Below are 17,670 nucleotides of genomic sequence, written 5' to 3' on the forward strand. Positions count from 1 at the left end.
TTTTTTTCAATAAAAGATGATGTCTCAAAACCGCCAAACTCACTGGTTTGACTGGAATCCTGCTACTGCACAATATTAACGTGTTTTTAGATAGGGTTATGATCGAGAATAAGCTTTATGTGGCCTCTCTGGAGACCAGAGTCTGGACTCCATATTATATTTGCACTAAGTTTAGTCGGGCATTATTTGCAGTCATCAGCCGACATTTGAAGCAAAAAAAAACAGGTAAAAAAAAAAAAAAAGCCGCGTCGCCGCACCACTTTTTGGGCGAGCTCCATACCAGAAACCGGAGACTTTTTTTTGGGGGGGGGCCTATAATGATTAACTCGTTCAATAACCACGTCGTCGATTGTAATCTGAACTTGGGCAAATGTGGGTAGACGTGGATGAGTCCCAAAAATCATGGACTTAGTTTTGCTCACATTTAAAATCAGTTTGTGCTTAATGAGCCACTGAGACACTTGATTCATCGCGGACATCATATCACATTTAATATCATTAGTTAATCCACTTACGAGAAATATGACGGTGACAATAATTGATTATTATTAGTAGCTGTAGGAATACTTGAAGTTTCACCATTTATTGGCATTATCATTATTCGCCGAATCTGCACGCATCATAGACGCTTGCTGTTCAAGCGGCTGTTCCACAGACTTACCCTTGGGCCGCCCCCGAAGTGAAACAGGCTTTGATATCTCCGCAGTCCGCACATTTTAATACACTCCTTCATGTCATAATTGAAAGTGCAGAGCACATAAAAAGTTCGGCTCCCGTGCCCCCCCCCCCCCCCTCACTGAAAACTGGGCATCCGATAAAAGCACTGCCATATGGGTTACCATGATTAGCTGGAAGAACATAAAGTAGCTTTTTCCGCGATTGTGTGCGTATTTTTCACCATTTTTTTTCGTGAGTGGCTGTTTATTGTAACGTCCCTTGGAAAGCAAATAATGGTATAGTTACTGTCTAACCATGCTCTAATGCAGCCATGGTCTATGTACCGACGTTTTGAACAGCGCCCCATGGGAAGATGTTGTCCAGCCAGCCCCCCCCCCCCTTCCACATTATGTGATTTTACGGATGTCGGGTGTCTGGTGAAAAAAACCTGTCTACCTTTCAGCAAATGTTTTTGGGCGCCCCTTGAAGACTTGACACCATCACACATTATGTGGCATCGTTATTCGTGGTGGCTATTATTAGACGGTTTTACCTATATAGGACAACGATTGTGCTGACAAAACGACTGATGCTCCCACCCCACCCTAGCGACGGAGGCTGTGAGGATGCTGTCTATGTACGTTTCTAAAATACATTTCAATGTCATGTTACCATGGCAACGGGCATTTCTTCCCAAGGCCGCGGACTCTCGTTAAACGAGAAGACCTCTACACGTGCGGGTGGTTAATCCACTTACGAGAAATGACGATGACAATAATTGATTATTATTAGTAGCCGTCGGAATACTTGAAATTTCACGATTTATGGGAAGTTGATTTGGTTCTTTGAAGTGCAAAAGAAAAATATACAAGCACTTTTGCATTTGTACGGAAGCCCGTTCGTGCCAGTTTTTTAAGTAGAAAAATATTTTCATTGCAAAATAACGCAATACTATTGCGAAATAACGCAATAGTATTGCGAAATAACGCAATAGTTTTTGCGAAGGAATGAAGGAATGCATGAGTCTGAATGATTGAACCTATACTTCGGCCTACTTTAGGCCTACTTATAGACAAATTCTCACGTCGTATTTTATGACAGATAAAGTTTTTATGGTGTTTAAAAGCCCAACCTGCATGGCGGATCCTGGATTTGTAAAGGGGATTATATAGCGGAAGACAAATATTAAATGGGATCAAAAACCTAAAGCAATGACTGGAGATTGTATGACGAATTTTATTTCACGAATCTTGTTAGTGAACATAGGCATTTTTCAGACGGAAATTGATAGTCATCCCAACGATCTCCATAACCCAACACTGCCTATAATGACCCCATAAAAGCACGTCTTAAGCCCGGTTCATACTCGAATACGCGAATTTGTGACGACATGGAAAGTATTCGCGCTGCGAATTCGCAAAAGTTGAACACATTTCAACTCGGACGAATTTCGCAGCGAATGTTTCATGACGTCAACTTCGCTTCGCATTCGCTTTCGCATGAAGTATGAACCGGGCTTTAGCTTTAAACTATGGAGACTAAAAGTACAGTTTTTTTGAAAAACTTGTAAAAATTCGTTCAGTTCTTTAACATGCTTAAAAACACTTGTCTAATTCATATCAGTACACAGTTTTCAAAAGTGATTCTTCAAGTTGATGCAAGGCATCCTTTTATCAATTTAAATTGAATGGACCGGTTATGTACTTTCGGGCGGGGGCTGATATTGGAGGGGAAAACATATTAAAGTTGGAAAATTATTCTTATGTACATAATGATTGTTCGTTTAAATGTATTAGTTTTCTTCAGCGTTATGAAATATTGGGCTTATAATATTGACGCATCCCCCCCCCCCAAAAAAAACCCAAACAACCATTCCTTTAAACGTAATTATATATGTACAATTTCCCTGCATTGTTACAATACGAGTGCACTGTGGATTCACCATTATACTCAAGTAATTATTCACATTCTAAAGTTAGTTTCCTTCAACTGCATTGGTAATTTATTGCTTATTATATTTATGCAGTACTTTGTTGCGATGGAATCATTTAGTTCTCTTCTGTCACCACGCGTTCGTGCATTCTGTCCATTTTGAGTCGGTTGTGTCTTAAAAAAAATCAGAACGCACACGATTCAATACGGGGGGGGCTGGTGTGAAAAGATAATAAATCCCTTAAAATGTGTTGCCCCTCCCCCGCCCCGGCAAAAATGTCACAGAAATGTCTATTATGTGAACGTTACTGACAAGATCAAACATAGGCCTACTTGTTTTCAGCACCCCGCCCCCTTTCAAGCAAAACCGTATCGAGACAAACAAGAGCACTATGGATACAAACGCAATGACGGATAAATTTATTGCGTTATTTCGCAAAAGTATTGCGTTATTGCGTTATTTCGCAAAACCATTGCGTTATTTTGCAAAACTATTGCGTTATTTCGCACAACCATTGCGTTATTTCGCAAAACTATTGCGTTATTTCGCAAGAGTATTGCGTTATTTCGCAATAAAAATATTATTTTTTTTACTTTAAAAACCTGGCACGAACGGGCTTCTGTACATTTGTGTTAAAATTTCAACGTCAGTCGAACGTCATTTTGGCAATATGAAAAATCATTTGACAACCTATTCGAGCTTCCACATTTCCTTCTGGAATTTCAAGAGCGTTGTCACCCTAGTGTAGAACTTTGTAATATTCCATCAACCAAATTCCAATTTCTATTTCCTTTTTTCAAGAGGATGAGATATAATAAACGTCATACGAAAAAAATAGTCACTTTCAGAATCTGCCACTTTCGACTTAGCGTCCTCCAATGTTGATTTATAGCACTGGAGACAGTGGTGTGTGCATTGCCCCAAACGATCGATGAGATGGGGGGGGGCGCACCCCCCCCATAAAAAGTTCGGCCCCCCCCCCCCCCCCCCCCCCCCACTTGGGCATCCGAAGAAAAGCACAGCCGTATGAGTTACCATGATTAGCTGGAAGTGCCTGGCAGAAGGGCATATGCGCACACGCCCTTTATACGCAATAGCGCGTAATCACCAAATATTCCCAGCAAAAGGGCATCAGGGGCGGATCTAGGAAGTTTCGCAGGTGGTTTTTTTTTTCATCAGAACAATATTTTGAAATGTAGACAGGGTTTTTTTCTCCGGACACTTTGCCTCCGAAAATCGATAGGTTTGGGGGGGGGGGAGGGTTCGTACCATACTTTCAACCGGCGCTGTTTAAATTTGACGATTATTAACACTATATAAGTATTACAAAATAACTTTAATACCCCATAACCAAGCTGGCTCTGTCCGTATTTTGTGCACAGCCACAGGCGCAGACATTATTACCAGTATAATTTTTTTTGGGTGTCAGAGCAGGGGGGGGGAGGGGGTGGTTGGGCTTATTTTTAAGGAATTTCTATGAACAAAATACAAATTTTGACAGAGCTGGGAGGGTTTCGAACACCCCTCCCCCCCCCCCTTTCAGCAAAGATGACATTTTTGTGCGCCTCCCCCCCCCCCCCCCCCCCCCCCCCCAGGATGAGAACACTGACTATGCCGCCGGAGGTGCGCAATGACAGCAGGGGTAATCCTGCATTCCTTCAAAAGCTTTCAGCCGCATCACGCGCCTTCCACCAGCGTCTCCAGCACTGTATCCATATTGGAGGACGCCAAGTGGAAAGTGGCAGATTCTGAAAGTATTATTTCCACAAAGCTGATGAAACTCGCTCCATATAATGAGTCATGCCTTGTTTACATGCACTGAAATTTTGGTTTAATTCCATTGGTAAACAACAGAGTTATTTAGGATAAAAAGTATAGGAATTTTTGTTGGACACGTAGGCCCTATATCAATATCTATGATATTCCTACCTTGTTTGGTATAATAAGTGCAGTTGTCAAACCCGGGCATAGCCGCACGTACATTCACTGGGACTAAGCTGGCATCCTCCAACACACACTGCCCGGTGGTCTTCCCGTAGCAAAACTGTCGACAAATACCCTTCTTCAGGCACTCGGCGGCGCAACGACGCCTGGATAGACCGACAGAAGAGGCAAAAACACGGTGTGGTTCTGTCTGATACTTCCCGTGCTCAGCCAACGCGAATGTACTCGAAGCCGCCTCCGGTGCTGAGCCGTTTGCTGGTAAGATCTCGCTAGAGCAGATCACAGCAATCAGACAAACTTGCAGTACTCTCATTTTTGAGACAAAGGATCACTTTTATAGTAAGACTCTTTCTCTTTCCGTCCAAAAAATACTTTTAATGAGAAGTGTTTCAGATTGCCATTGATCTCTCATGCACGACTCTGACTCTATTTATGAACCATGCATTTTACTTATAATTATAATGTCCGGCAACAACATGGCTACACTGCACTTCACCAAGCAACACACCCTAAAAATGAAAGTCGACGTGCAGCCGTTGGTTGTCGTACAAGCTAATGTAGATTTTACGCATGATCAATTTTTGACCTATAATGAAGCAAGATAACTATGCATGATGCACGACGCAATATTTAAGAAATGTATATCATGTCATGGACCAGCTGTCTAGGGGGCACCAAAGCCAAGCGATGCGCGTCTCTTCCGCTGTGGTCCATCTATCTTTCATGGTGGCTCATCTTTCTTTCAGAATGTGTGTCTCTGTCTCACTCGAGGGGAAGCTCATTTTCAAAAGGGGGTGTTTATCTGTCCAGCCTCCACAATGGACCGATCCAGTAAGCACCGCCCCATGGTATTCTGACGTGCGTGCACAAAAGTCCGACATGCGTGCACGCGCGTATGATGCGCGCGGCAGGAAAATACAGTGTGGCATTGGAGAGGAGCACGTGTTAATTTGCCCAGTGCACAGTGGGAGGGGCTTACTGGATCGGTCCATTGAGTCGCGGCCACGAGTTAATCACACCGCAAGAGAGAAACTCACAAGGGCGGGTCCAGAAAACTGTTTTTGGCGGGGGAGCTAGGGTCCCCAAAAAGTGGGTCAAAAATGTACGACGTGGGGTTCGGGATTCTAAAATGTTCTTTAGGCAATTTCTGACCACTTTAACCATTTTTTTTAAAGGAAATGATAGTGGTATACGTAGTGGTTGCCTCTTCTGCGACGTCTCTTAAAAAAAAATGTGGTTGGTGTTTATTTGGGGGGGGGGGACATGGCCCCAGTTGCCACCCCCCCCCCCCCCTCCCGATCCGCCGTTGTAAACACCCCCGTGAAAATGAACTTGCCCCCTCGGCAGAAAGAGACATGCACCACCGCACAGCGAAAGACAAACGCCGCAGCGCGGCGCTAGTCTGAGTATCACCCGTAATCCACTTAGCCATCTCCTGTCTAAAGGCCCTGTCACATTGCGTCCTTGAAAAATAGCTGGGGCGCAAAATCAACTACTAGATCGCAGTGTTCTTATTCCTCCATGATCGCAGCGACAACTACATTGGTCGCCAGATGGGCGCCAGAGGGTCTTAATGGTCTTCGATGAGCGCCAAGGTCTTTGAACTTGCTCAAAACAATCGCAACACCTCTGCGCCCTGGCCAGGACGCCGTAATGACGCATCTCGGGCGCTGTGCGAGCGTGAATCGTGCGACATTGAAGTGCCATTGAGGCAGCCTATAGGCGCAAGGCAGTCGATGTAGTCTCCATGAGAAAGTAACTCGACTGCGATGAACTTGTAGAATAATTTTGAAACTGGACTGTGTATTCACGGTTTTGTCGTGGTATTTATACAGCGCAAGTGACGTCACATGAGCGTATTTTGGTCGAATAGAGAGTGCAACGCGAGCTACTAGGACGTATCAACAGCTAGCAGAGCGTAGTGTGAGCGCAGTGACAGCGCATCGGCAGCGACTAGATCGACAAATAATTGAGCTTGACAGGGGCGCATAGAGAGCGAGTTGAGCGCATTGTAAGCGCGGGAAGAGCACAGTATGAGCGTAGCTTGAGCGTCTTTGAGACAGAAATTTGTCATTTTCTTGCGTCCTCGCTGCGATTGTTAAATTTATGAAATATTTTTGGTCGCCGTAAGGTCTCCTATGAGATCGCATATAATTTGACAGGCCCTTAACGTCTGATATGTCAAAGCATGCAGATTTATGCAAGCCGCGCGCCAGCTAATCAGAGTCGACTTTACTAAATCGTGACGTCACTGCATCCCAAAATCAGGACTAACGCTGTGATTGGTCAATTCGAATGCAGCGTTTTGTAATACAACAACAGCCGGGAGCGCATTCGCGTAACATGATACCGAGCGCCGCGCGCCGTGATTAGTCAATTCGAATGCAGCGTTTTGTAATACAACAACAGCCGGGAGCGCATTTGTACCGAGCGCCGCGCGCCGTGACATTTTATTTAAAACCATGTCTGTGACGCGCAACAGGTGAATGACCGAAGGCCCGATAGACCTATAGAAAGCGCCTGCTGATTGGTCAAAATCTAGGAAGTCAAGAGGCGGGGTCTTGCCTAATTAATCAGCCAATCTGTTCGCGAATAATAGTGAAAGACAAATACGTACCTGGCACTAAACTCAATAGAATAAGGAAATCCATTAGTCTAATGGATTTCCTCATTCTGTTGAGTTCACTTCTGGGAAAAAAGTTCAAATTAAACTTATTTTATTTTCATCATGGAGATACATAATGTTGAGCATTCGCCTCATGCTTTACGCAGTAGGTTTATAGTGACTCACAACTTTCAAATTTATGGTCTAAATAGGCCTATATACACTTGAAGTCTTGTGGGCTAAAATTTACATTTGAAGTGTTGTTCCTCTGCACATTATTTTTTTGTGAATCAACTGACAGAACGATCATCGAGGCATAGGGCATAAAAACATCAGGGTGCGATTGTGCAAATAAGAACAAATACCCTGGTTCATGACATTAGATGTTCACCTCATTATACATGTACATTTACATAGGCCTAGAGCCCTGATACAATACACCCAAGGGTTGCTAATTTAACAGGCAGCTAATATGGATAATTGGACCGAGAGGTTTTTATAACAAAACAAGTGCGAGTGCTTAATAAGCTCTGGCTGTCTTGCATGAAAATCTGCCATGTAATCTACGCTGTAGTTTACACAGACCCATATGAACAGCGACCTCTATAGTCACATTGGCGTGTAGCTTGCGAGTTCCCCTTTCTAATGCAACACCATGCTTTAGATGTTTACCTAGATTTATAGATGATTTGTGATAAATACCACGTGCACGTGACTGTAACATTTAATACTGCACAAAATTATTTTGCCTCTATTTCCAAACTTTTCATAAACATCTTTCCGAATTGTTACAAACAATTTTTGTAAAGTATTGAATTTATTTTGTTTGCTTTTTTGGAAAAGTGTAATTTGGTAGTTTTATTTTGTGGGAAACGTATAGGGCCTTATTTTTGGTCAAGTTTCGGGGGACAGACCGACCGACCACCAAGTGACATGTAGAAGCTCCGGCCAGAGTACCCTGCGCAGCGTTTACAAAAAGAGTATACTTGGAGTCGTGGGCAGCACGTACTTTTACGCGTATATACCTATTGTTTTGGTTTTATACCAGTTCTAGGAGGGTTTATACAATTGAGTAGGAGGTCTTTGCACATTGTACATATCAAAACACCGCATACATGAGTTCAAAATGCTGGGGGGGGGGGGGGGGGGGGTGGTTTGCGGCTATGAAGGGAGATGGTTGTGTCAAGTTACAATGTTTCAATGAGACTTGGCAGGAGGCCTGGTCGAAAGTTTGTTGACACGGCCTGGGTGAAGCCCTGGCTGCAAAGTTCATTGAACCAGCTTATTTGGCAAGGGTCGAATGAGGATTAGATGATAGGTGACCGTCATTGGCCCTCAATTATTTTTTTTCCAAAAAAATCGGTTACCTGGGGCCCAAAGGGCAGCAGGTCACTCTGCGCAGGGTTTAAGATATGGAAGCGGATTGTACACCTTCATGCCTTCATTACAACAAGTAAATGGCCATCCTCCACACAAACGATCAGCGTTGAAATACACGCTGTATTCACACACAGATGGGTATAGGCTAATGCATACACCCTCGACTTACTGAAACCATACCTCCTAAAAGAAACGGGTACTGAACATACTAACTGTACCCCATGTACATTTAGTTTGTCTGCTTGCTGTAGAAACCAAATATTTCTGCTAAAAATTTTATGTACGTACTTTTCGAATTCAAAACGACAGCAATTGCACACTGACTATGTCAGACATCCATTAACAATACATGCGTTTTAGGTGGCCGATTCGTTCGGCCAGATGGCATACGGGGCAGTGTATTTGCCTGTCACTCACGAAGTTTATTCATAAAGAAACTGCACAGCTAGTTGCTGTCAACTCTAGTGAATATTCAAACCAAACTTGAATGAAATTCACAAAAATTTATGTAGGCCTACGTACTTTTCAATATTCATAAAACCATTAATCAATCTGAAGTTGATCGACTGTATAATCGGCCGATAACCCAATTTTGGCTTGTGTGTGCGCCGGACGCGCGCGCGTGTGCAACTCGCTGCGCGCATGCAGCTTGTTCTTCACGCGCGGTACTGCATGCTGATTGGCTAATGGTCATTTGTTTACTGCGTTTGCACGCGGCTAAATCAGGTCACTGCGTATTCGCTAAATGTGTATTCATTACTTCCCAAACCAAACCAGTTCGCGCTGTAATTGGCTGTATGTAAATGAAATGATGATATCAGAGTTCGTTAAGTTTATCACCTCACCCGTGCGTACTTGTTGTAATGTGTATATTAAATGTGAGGTGTATACAAAATTCAGACATTATTGCAGCTACATTTACAATGATGCTGCCATTAAGGCACGGGCTACATTTAGGTACAATGTTTGAGCTACATGTATGTCAGGGGCTACATTTAGGTACAGGATTGAGGCTACATTTAGGTATAGGGTTGGGGCTACATTGAGGTACAGGGTTTGGGCTACATTTAGGTACAGGGTTGGGGCTACATTGAGGTACAGGGTTGGGGCTACATTGAGGTACAGGGTTGGGGCTACATTGAGGTACAGGGTTGGGGCTACATTGAGGTACAGGACTGGGGCTACATTGAGGTACAGGGTTGGGGCTACATTGAGGTACACGGTTGGGGCTACATTGAGGTACAGGATTGGGGCTACATTGAAGTACAGGGTTGGGGCTACATTGAGGTACAGGGTTGGGGCTACATTTAGGTACAGGATTGGGGCTACATTGAGGTACAGGGTTGGGGCTACATTGAGGTACAGGGTTGGGGCTACATTGAGGTACAGGGTTGGGGCTACATTGAGGTACAGGATTGGGGCTACATTGAGGTACAGGGTTGGGGCTACATTGAGGTACAGGATTGGGGCTACATTGAGGTACAGGGTTGGAGCTACATTGAGGTACAGGGTTAGGGCTACATTGAGGTACAGGGTTGGGGCTACATTGAGGTACAGGGTTGGGGCTACATTGAGGTACAGGATTGGGGCTACATTGAGGTACAGGGTTGGGGCTACATTTAGGTACAGGGTTGGGGCTACATTGAGGTACAGGATTGGAGCTACATTGAGGTACAGGGTTGGGGCTACATTGAGGTACAGGGTTGGGGCTACATTCAGGTACAGGGTTGGGGCTACATTGAGGTACAGGGTTGGGGCTACATTGAGGTACAGGATTGGGGCTACATTGAGGTACAGGGTTGGGGCTACATTGAGGTACAGGGTTGGAGCTACATTGAGGTACAGGGTTGGGGCTACATTGAGGTACAGGATTGGGGCTACATTGAGGTACAGGGTTGGGGCTACATTGAGGTACAGGATTGGAGCTACATTGAGGTACAGGGTTGGGGCTACATTGAGGTACAGGGTTGGGGCTACATTGAGGTACAGAATTGGGGCTACATTGAGGTACAGGGTTGGGGCTACATTGAGGTACAGGGTTGGGGCTACATTGAGGTACAGGATTGGGGCTACATTGAGGTACAGGATTGGGGCTACATTGAGGTACAGGATTGGGGCTACATTGAGGTACAGGATTGGAGCTACATTGAGGTACAGGGTTGGGGCTACATTGAGGTACAGGGTTGGGGCTACATTGAGGTACAGGATTGGGGCTACATTGAGGTACAGGGTTGGGGCTACATTGAGGTACACGGTTGGGGCTACATTGAGGTACAGGATTGGGGCTACATTTAGGTACAGGGTTGGGGCTACATTGAGGTACAGGATTGGGGCTACATTGAGGTACAGGTTTGGGGCTACATTGAGGTACAGGGTTAGGGCTACATTGAGGTACAGGGTTGGGGCTACATTGAGGTACAGGGTTGGGGCTACATTGAGGTACAGGGTTGGGGCTACATTGAGGTACAGGGTTGGGGCTACATTGAGGTACAGGGTTGGGGCTACATTGAGGTACAGTGGCTACGTTTAGGTGCAGGGTTGGGGCTACATTGAGGTACAGGGGCTACGTTTAGGTGCAGGGTTGGGCTACATTTAGGACAGGGGCTACATGTTGGTTCGGGTTTTATTTCCAGCGTTGGGGCGACATTTAGGGCTCGAGCTTCATTGAGTGAAATACAGGGCAGGACAGGAGACTGGTGACGAGTCTATGATTAGTGATTAACGCTCCTTTAATTACTGATTGTTCATACAATTACAATGACGAAGACAGTAATAAGCTTGATAGGTGGATTGACTGATGAAGGCTGAGTTGTGTAATTGTAAGCCGTAGAATGGGAGCCGTGTACTGTAATGGATGCCGTGTTATGGAGGCTTGTACTGCAATGGAGGCCGTGTGATGGAGGCCGTGATTCTACAAGAAAACCGAATTAGGCCTAATACAATATAATAAACTTATAATAATGAGGTGACATGAAAATGCATGATTTAGTCTGAGACAAGAATTTCCCCAGTATCAACTAAATGATCTGACAAACTGAGAAATTAGATAAGCTATTATAAGCCCCAAATTACACCAACTTAACCAGCAATAATGATTTGATACAAGGGCATAATCCTTTAAGATCACACGTACATGTACATGTACTCATATAACAACGTATAATGAACACCCACGTTATGTATCCGTTACAAAAAAAAACACAAAATATACCTTAAAATCATCTATAAAATGCACTGACTTTTAGTACAATTAAACGCACGGCCGTTTATAGGGACGGCGAACACTGCACAGATCATTTGGTAAATTGGGTTTAACCTGGGATTTTACGTTTGATCGAAGAAGTAATTGAGAGATTTATCGGAATGCTTTCAGGAAGAATGTGAGTGAAATTCAGGGGCGTATGTCATTTTTGTTTGGGGGTACACATTTCTGGAAAAGGGCACTTGCACACCCGTGCTGAAATGAAGACTTGGTGTTTTTTCTCCGAACACATGGCCTCCGTACCGTTTAACATTTTTTTGTTTTGGCCGGGGGGGGGGGGGGGGAACCGACGATTATGCACACTAACGGACAATATGTGGTGCATTTCGGGGCGATACATACGCAAAATTAAAAAGAAAAAAAGGACCCGTAACGCCAATGGCACCAAAAAGAGCACGGTTTTTTTTTTTTTTAAAGAGCACTTGTTCATAAAAATGGGGAATTGTTAACAAAAGAGGGCCACTCTTTACATATTGGGGGGGGGGTTTCAATCGCTGGTGAAAAAAACGAATTTGAATGGAAAAGGGAAGTCTTTACAAAATACTGGAGGGTCAACCCCCTCCCCCCAAAAAAAAACCCACCCCAATACCACTCCCGCTGGCTACGCCTATGAAATTGGAATCACCTTGGAATTTTCTAGAGTCATAATCACGAGAGGGCGCTATACAAGTTTATAGCTCCGACACTTTCGTACATTGAGGTGCAGGGTCGGGGCTACATTTAGGCCACAGCCCGGCTATACATCTGGCTGCACTAAGGTAGGTACGGAAGCGTATAATGACCATCCGCGTTACTGCGTTACTGAGATAAAATATCTTGGAAACATGGAATTCTCTGAAAGGCTATCGTGGAAACGTGGAATACTGTGATAGCCTATCACAGAAATGTGGAATTCCGTGATAGGCTATCGTGGAAACGTGGAATACTATTGTAGCGGTACTGCCTCGGACGACTGCCCCGGCGAGTAGCGACGAACGGCCTAGCCTCTACGGTCGGGTACGCAGATCCGTTTCGGCGGAGATTTACCGCCAGGCCCGCAGCAGACTACCAAAGGATCACCCTTACACGCTCTCTCGCTCACACAACCCAAGCGGACTAACTAGGGGGACTGGGGAAGGATGGGGACCTGACACCAGATATGTGTTTCGGAAGAATATTTATTCGCTTACCCAGGCACCTCGCCTACGTGATCTTATCCTCAAACACTTCCCTTACAAACTCAGAGATTACTTAATTATCTGGATTATGAAGCAGGAATCATTTATCAATTACACTCACACAAAGTACGAGGCTCCCTCCACTGTGACTATAGGTGATTGATTATTGGTTAATTGTGGGAGATTAGAACAGTGCAACTTTTCCTGAGACCGCGCTCGGGATCCGGCCACAGCAGAAAGAGAGCGAAGCTGAGCGCGTGGCCGCTTATATACACTGGCGCAATTGGCTGGCGCCCCCATAAACCTGGGTGAGTGCACGCGCACCCCGCTGGCTACCAGTAAAGAACTAAAATGCGCCCTCTATAAAATGCATTGCGCTACACTATGATAGCTTATCACGGAAACGTGGAATATCGTTATAGCCTATCAAAGAAACATAGAATTCGCTGATGGGCTATCGTGAAAGCATGTAATTCCGTGGTGAGCTATCGTGGAAACGTGGGATTTTGTGACAGGCTAACGATATCATGGCATTTTGCTTTGCCACAATATAACATCACGGAATTCCATGTTGCTGAGATACCCTATCGCGGTATTCCACGTTTTCGTGATTGGCTATTACAATATTCCGCGTTTCCACGATAGCATATCACGGAATTCCACTTATTCATGATAGCCTATCACCGAATGCCACGTTTCCAAGATAACCTACCACGGATTTCCACGTTTCACAGATGGAATTCAGCGTTTTCATGATGGGCTATCACTGCATTCCGAGTTGTAAAGTTATTTTATGATGGAACTCTATGTTTCCAAGATATTTTATCTCAGTAACGAAAATACATTACTTTGGAATACATTCTGAGAAGAATTGATTAGGTAAGTTTTTAGTGGTCATATTGCTTTCTTTGGTTATTCATCCATTCTCTTATGGATTTTTTTTGTTAATCATCTTTTTTGGGGGCACAGGCCAGTAATTAAAAAACGGAGGAAGTTATAATGAAACTAACATAAAAATGAGTTAATACTTTAACAAAGGTATAGCCACTCATTTTTGTTTTAATGCGAATGTAAAGACAAACGATAAAAATTGAGTTAAAAGTTTAACATAAAAATATAAGTAATAAATAAAATTTTAAAAATGAGAATTAAAAGAAAAATAAAGAAAACTGAAAATAAAATTAAAAAGAATATTTTTATACTGCACTTTAAGTAAAAATATATCATCGCCACGTACATTAAGTTAAAACCTATTAGCGCGGCAAATTAAAAAATCCAAAGAGAAAATTAATTTGGTGTAAAAAATTAAGAATTAACCAAAATACAGAGTGACCCCAAAAAAGTTGTGCAAGCAGACATTTTTGAATTTCTCAAAAAGTATCCAACATCAGCATTTCATGTTGATGGAGTATATTTACTTAGTGTGACGTCAAAGAAATAGTTGAAATTATCATATTATGACAAATTAACAAAATTCTAGCCATTGACCCATACATTAATCTTCCAAAATTGAAATTGTGTAAGGCAAAAAAAAAAAATAGTCGGTCTCTGGTCAGACCGAAGTTCCAGAATTGATGCGGCGACGCGGTTTTTTTTTTTGGGGGGGGTTTGGCTTTTTTTTTTCAAGCTTGTATTGTACAGACAAGGTGGGTACTATTTTGCTTTTTTGTGTCCTCATTATACATTGGTGTCCTCCATAATTTGCCTTGGTGGCCTTTATCATTTGCCTTGGTGCAATTTCTCCATTTCTTGGTGCTCCTTGGTACAAAAAATTGAGGAGGCGCGGCAATAGAGGGCGCTGTTGTAGCTTCCGTGTTAATTTGAAGAAAGAAAAAAAAGTTGACGCGCATGATTAAAATCGACGCGCGCGCTGACCAGAGACCGAGTATTTTTTTTTTTTTTGGCATAACAGTGGTGAAACATTTCTTCTTAAAGTGCTTGGTGCATCACAACTAAAACTGTCGCAGAAAAGTGTCATTGTGTACAGATTGTCAATTTACAGGTGAATTTTAATTCAATTTACAGGTGAATTTTAATTTTAAGAACAGACCGACTACTAATTAAAATTAGTAGTCGGTCTGTTCTTTTCATATATACACTGGTACAAAATCACTGCACAGATGCAGGTACTAGAGTACACAATTCATATCCGAAAATGCACAACCCCAAATTAGGGTAAACGTAGCTTAGTTGATAGAATATTGGCCTTAAAAGTGGTAAACGTGTTGAATCTCTGATGGCCCCATAATGTACGTTTAATATAACATTTCACCTCTGTACAAAATTGCGTGCTTTATGAAAACAAAATGCACAATTCCAACACATGTTATCAGCTGGACTAATTGTAGCTATTTAAAAATGTCTGTCTCTCCACGAAAACATGATAAGCACAAACGCCTACTCCTACATATTTCTAAGGTCTCCTTATTTGTGAATTCAGACTGACGCAATCAATTGCATCTTCATTAGGTGTCTCTTTTACGGAAAAAAAATAACAACGATATTGAGATTATAACGAGCATTGTTGCATAATAATGTAAAACTATTACAGCACTGTGCAAGGTATGAAAACCACATGGGCTGACACATTCCTAACTATGGTAAGGAGACTCAAAATTAGTAGAAAATAGATTTGTTCAAACTGTTCAATCAGCTTTTCTGGTTGTTAAGCGAAAAAGCAGATGTCCGCTTTTGAACCACTAGGAGGGTAAACAGTAACATTTTCTTTCCTGGTAGCAGAAAAGCAGAAAAATGCTAAGTCTACTTTTCTGCTTTTTTTTATGGCAGAAAAAGAGATGTTAACTATTGAGTTATATGTCTACAACGACAATAGTCCTAACAATCCTGAATCCTCCAATTTCAATATGATTTTGCACACCACTAGGGAGTTGGGGTTAAAGACCTAGATTTTTGCCAACACAATAATGTTTTACTTTAAATTGTGAATACGTTAAATGCCAACTTTACAATCCAATGAAAGTGAAACGGCAAAAAATGGCTCGTAAGAAAAAATCCTGGTTCAAAATGGTTAAGTCGCGATTCAGTTTTTAAGCTGGGGCAAAAAGAAAAGGAATCAAGGAAACAAAATGGACGTCTCAAAAATTTAATTTAGTCTTACAAAAAATATCTTCGAACAAAAAAAACAAAAACAAAAATTCTATCCTTAAATAAGAAAGAAAAAAAAATTCTCATATACTAAAAAAAACCTCAATCTGGGTCAAAATCGAAGAAAAAAAGTTAAAAACCAAAAACCCACACAGCACTAGTGGAAAATGACTTTATAAACACAGAAATGAACTAAAAACCAATGACTCCAACAGCAGACAAACCCAAGCAGGAAAACACTCCAGTTAGGAGGAACATACACGTTGTATAGAACTTGTCTCTGCTGGTCTGCTGGCTAAAACTAAATGTGGCTTAACCGTGTGGCAGCTTGTATAGGGGGAACATGGGGGCTAAAGTAAACAAGCAGGGGGACACACTACCAAGAAGGGGGCCGGGGGCATCTAAACTTAAACTAAAATGATTTTCTTTTTACTAAGGGGAGCTACTCCTATTCAATACATTATAAATACATAAAACATTTACAAGATAATCTTGGCCCTGCCACAAAAGCAGCTGTTAAAAGTAATTGATTAAAAGAAAACCACTTATTGGATAAATTGCGCTGAATTCATTTGATAAGGGGTGCTTCCCTGTTGTTAAAGCGTTGTTGTGACCATTGTAATGTTGGTGGGCATGGGCGTAAATCCCGCAGGGGGGGGGGATATCTTTTCCACCTGGGGGAATGGGCCATTGGGTCAACCCCCCCCCCCCCATTTCTTTTATGAAAAACCCAAAAAATGCCGAATTTGAGGTTGTCTTGTAACTTCCCAACAGTCCAATATTAAAGATTTGAAAAACAGAGAAGCAACGGTACAGAATTTTTTAATGCACCGTTTTTTTATGTAAGCGCGCAAGTTTGCATCGCCTTTCCAATTTTACTGACGGTTAATATTTAGAATTTTGCAGTACATGTATAATGATCATCCACCATCCCCTCGCCGGCACGTAAGGATTTACGCCAAAAGTAAACGATGCAGATCGTTTTCGTTAAACGTCTCATCCGGAAGTTAACTTTCGAATTGCTGCAGAGAAATAACATTAGACATAGCTGTAAGATTTGAGGTCTTTTGGGTAGTAAAACTCGGTTAGTGCAACTTAAAGTATATGATGAGAAACGTGATTTTTTTTTTCAAATTTGGAAAACTGAGCACTCCGGAATTTAACACAAAGTTTGACAAGATTTTAAAGATTTCTTGGGAAACCTCGAGATATAACAATAGACATGGTGTACACGTAGTCTTTTCTTTGTGCATGGTAAAAGTCGGTCAGTTCAACCTTAAAATACATGATAAGAAACCTGATTTTTTTTCTTCAAAATTTTGAAAACTGGCCATTCCGGAATTTAATTAAGGGTTTGACAAAATGTTTAAAGGTTTCTAGGGAAACCTCTACCGCCGGGGGTGAAACTCGCGTTCAAATTGCGCGGGGGGGGGGGGGGGGGCTGCTTTGGGGGGGGGGGGGGGGTTCTTTGTGCATCAAATATACTCGGATCGTATGGGCGAGCTTTTTGCTGCGGCATGTACAATTTTGAATTTGACGACCGTTACTGAGATTTTCCAAAACTCGGTCTTCATTCGGCTCCGCCTGCTAACATTGCTATTTGGGTGCCTTATTTTGAAGATTCCAG

At 42.6% G+C, this 17,670-nt stretch overlaps 1 protein-coding gene across 1 annotated transcript; it reads left to right on the forward strand.

Annotated features, from left to right (window-relative positions):
• Positions 1-5,010: 5,010 nt before the first annotated feature.
• LOC119741387 (feeding circuit activating peptides-like) lies at positions 5,011-10,814 on the forward strand. Its single transcript, XM_038217136.1, has 3 exons — positions 5,011-5,091; positions 9,591-9,806; positions 10,143-10,814. The coding sequence occupies exons 1-3, from the start codon at positions 5,011-5,013 to the stop codon at positions 10,812-10,814; spliced, it is 969 nt and encodes a 322-aa protein (XP_038073064.1).
• Positions 10,815-17,670: the final 6,856 nt, after the last annotated feature.

Source organism: Patiria miniata, unplaced genomic scaffold (genome assembly GCF_015706575.1).
Source record: "Patiria miniata isolate m_02_andy unplaced genomic scaffold, ASM1570657v1 HiC_scaffold_5, whole genome shotgun sequence".
Taxonomy (NCBI): domain Eukaryota; kingdom Metazoa; phylum Echinodermata; class Asteroidea; order Valvatida; family Asterinidae; genus Patiria; species Patiria miniata.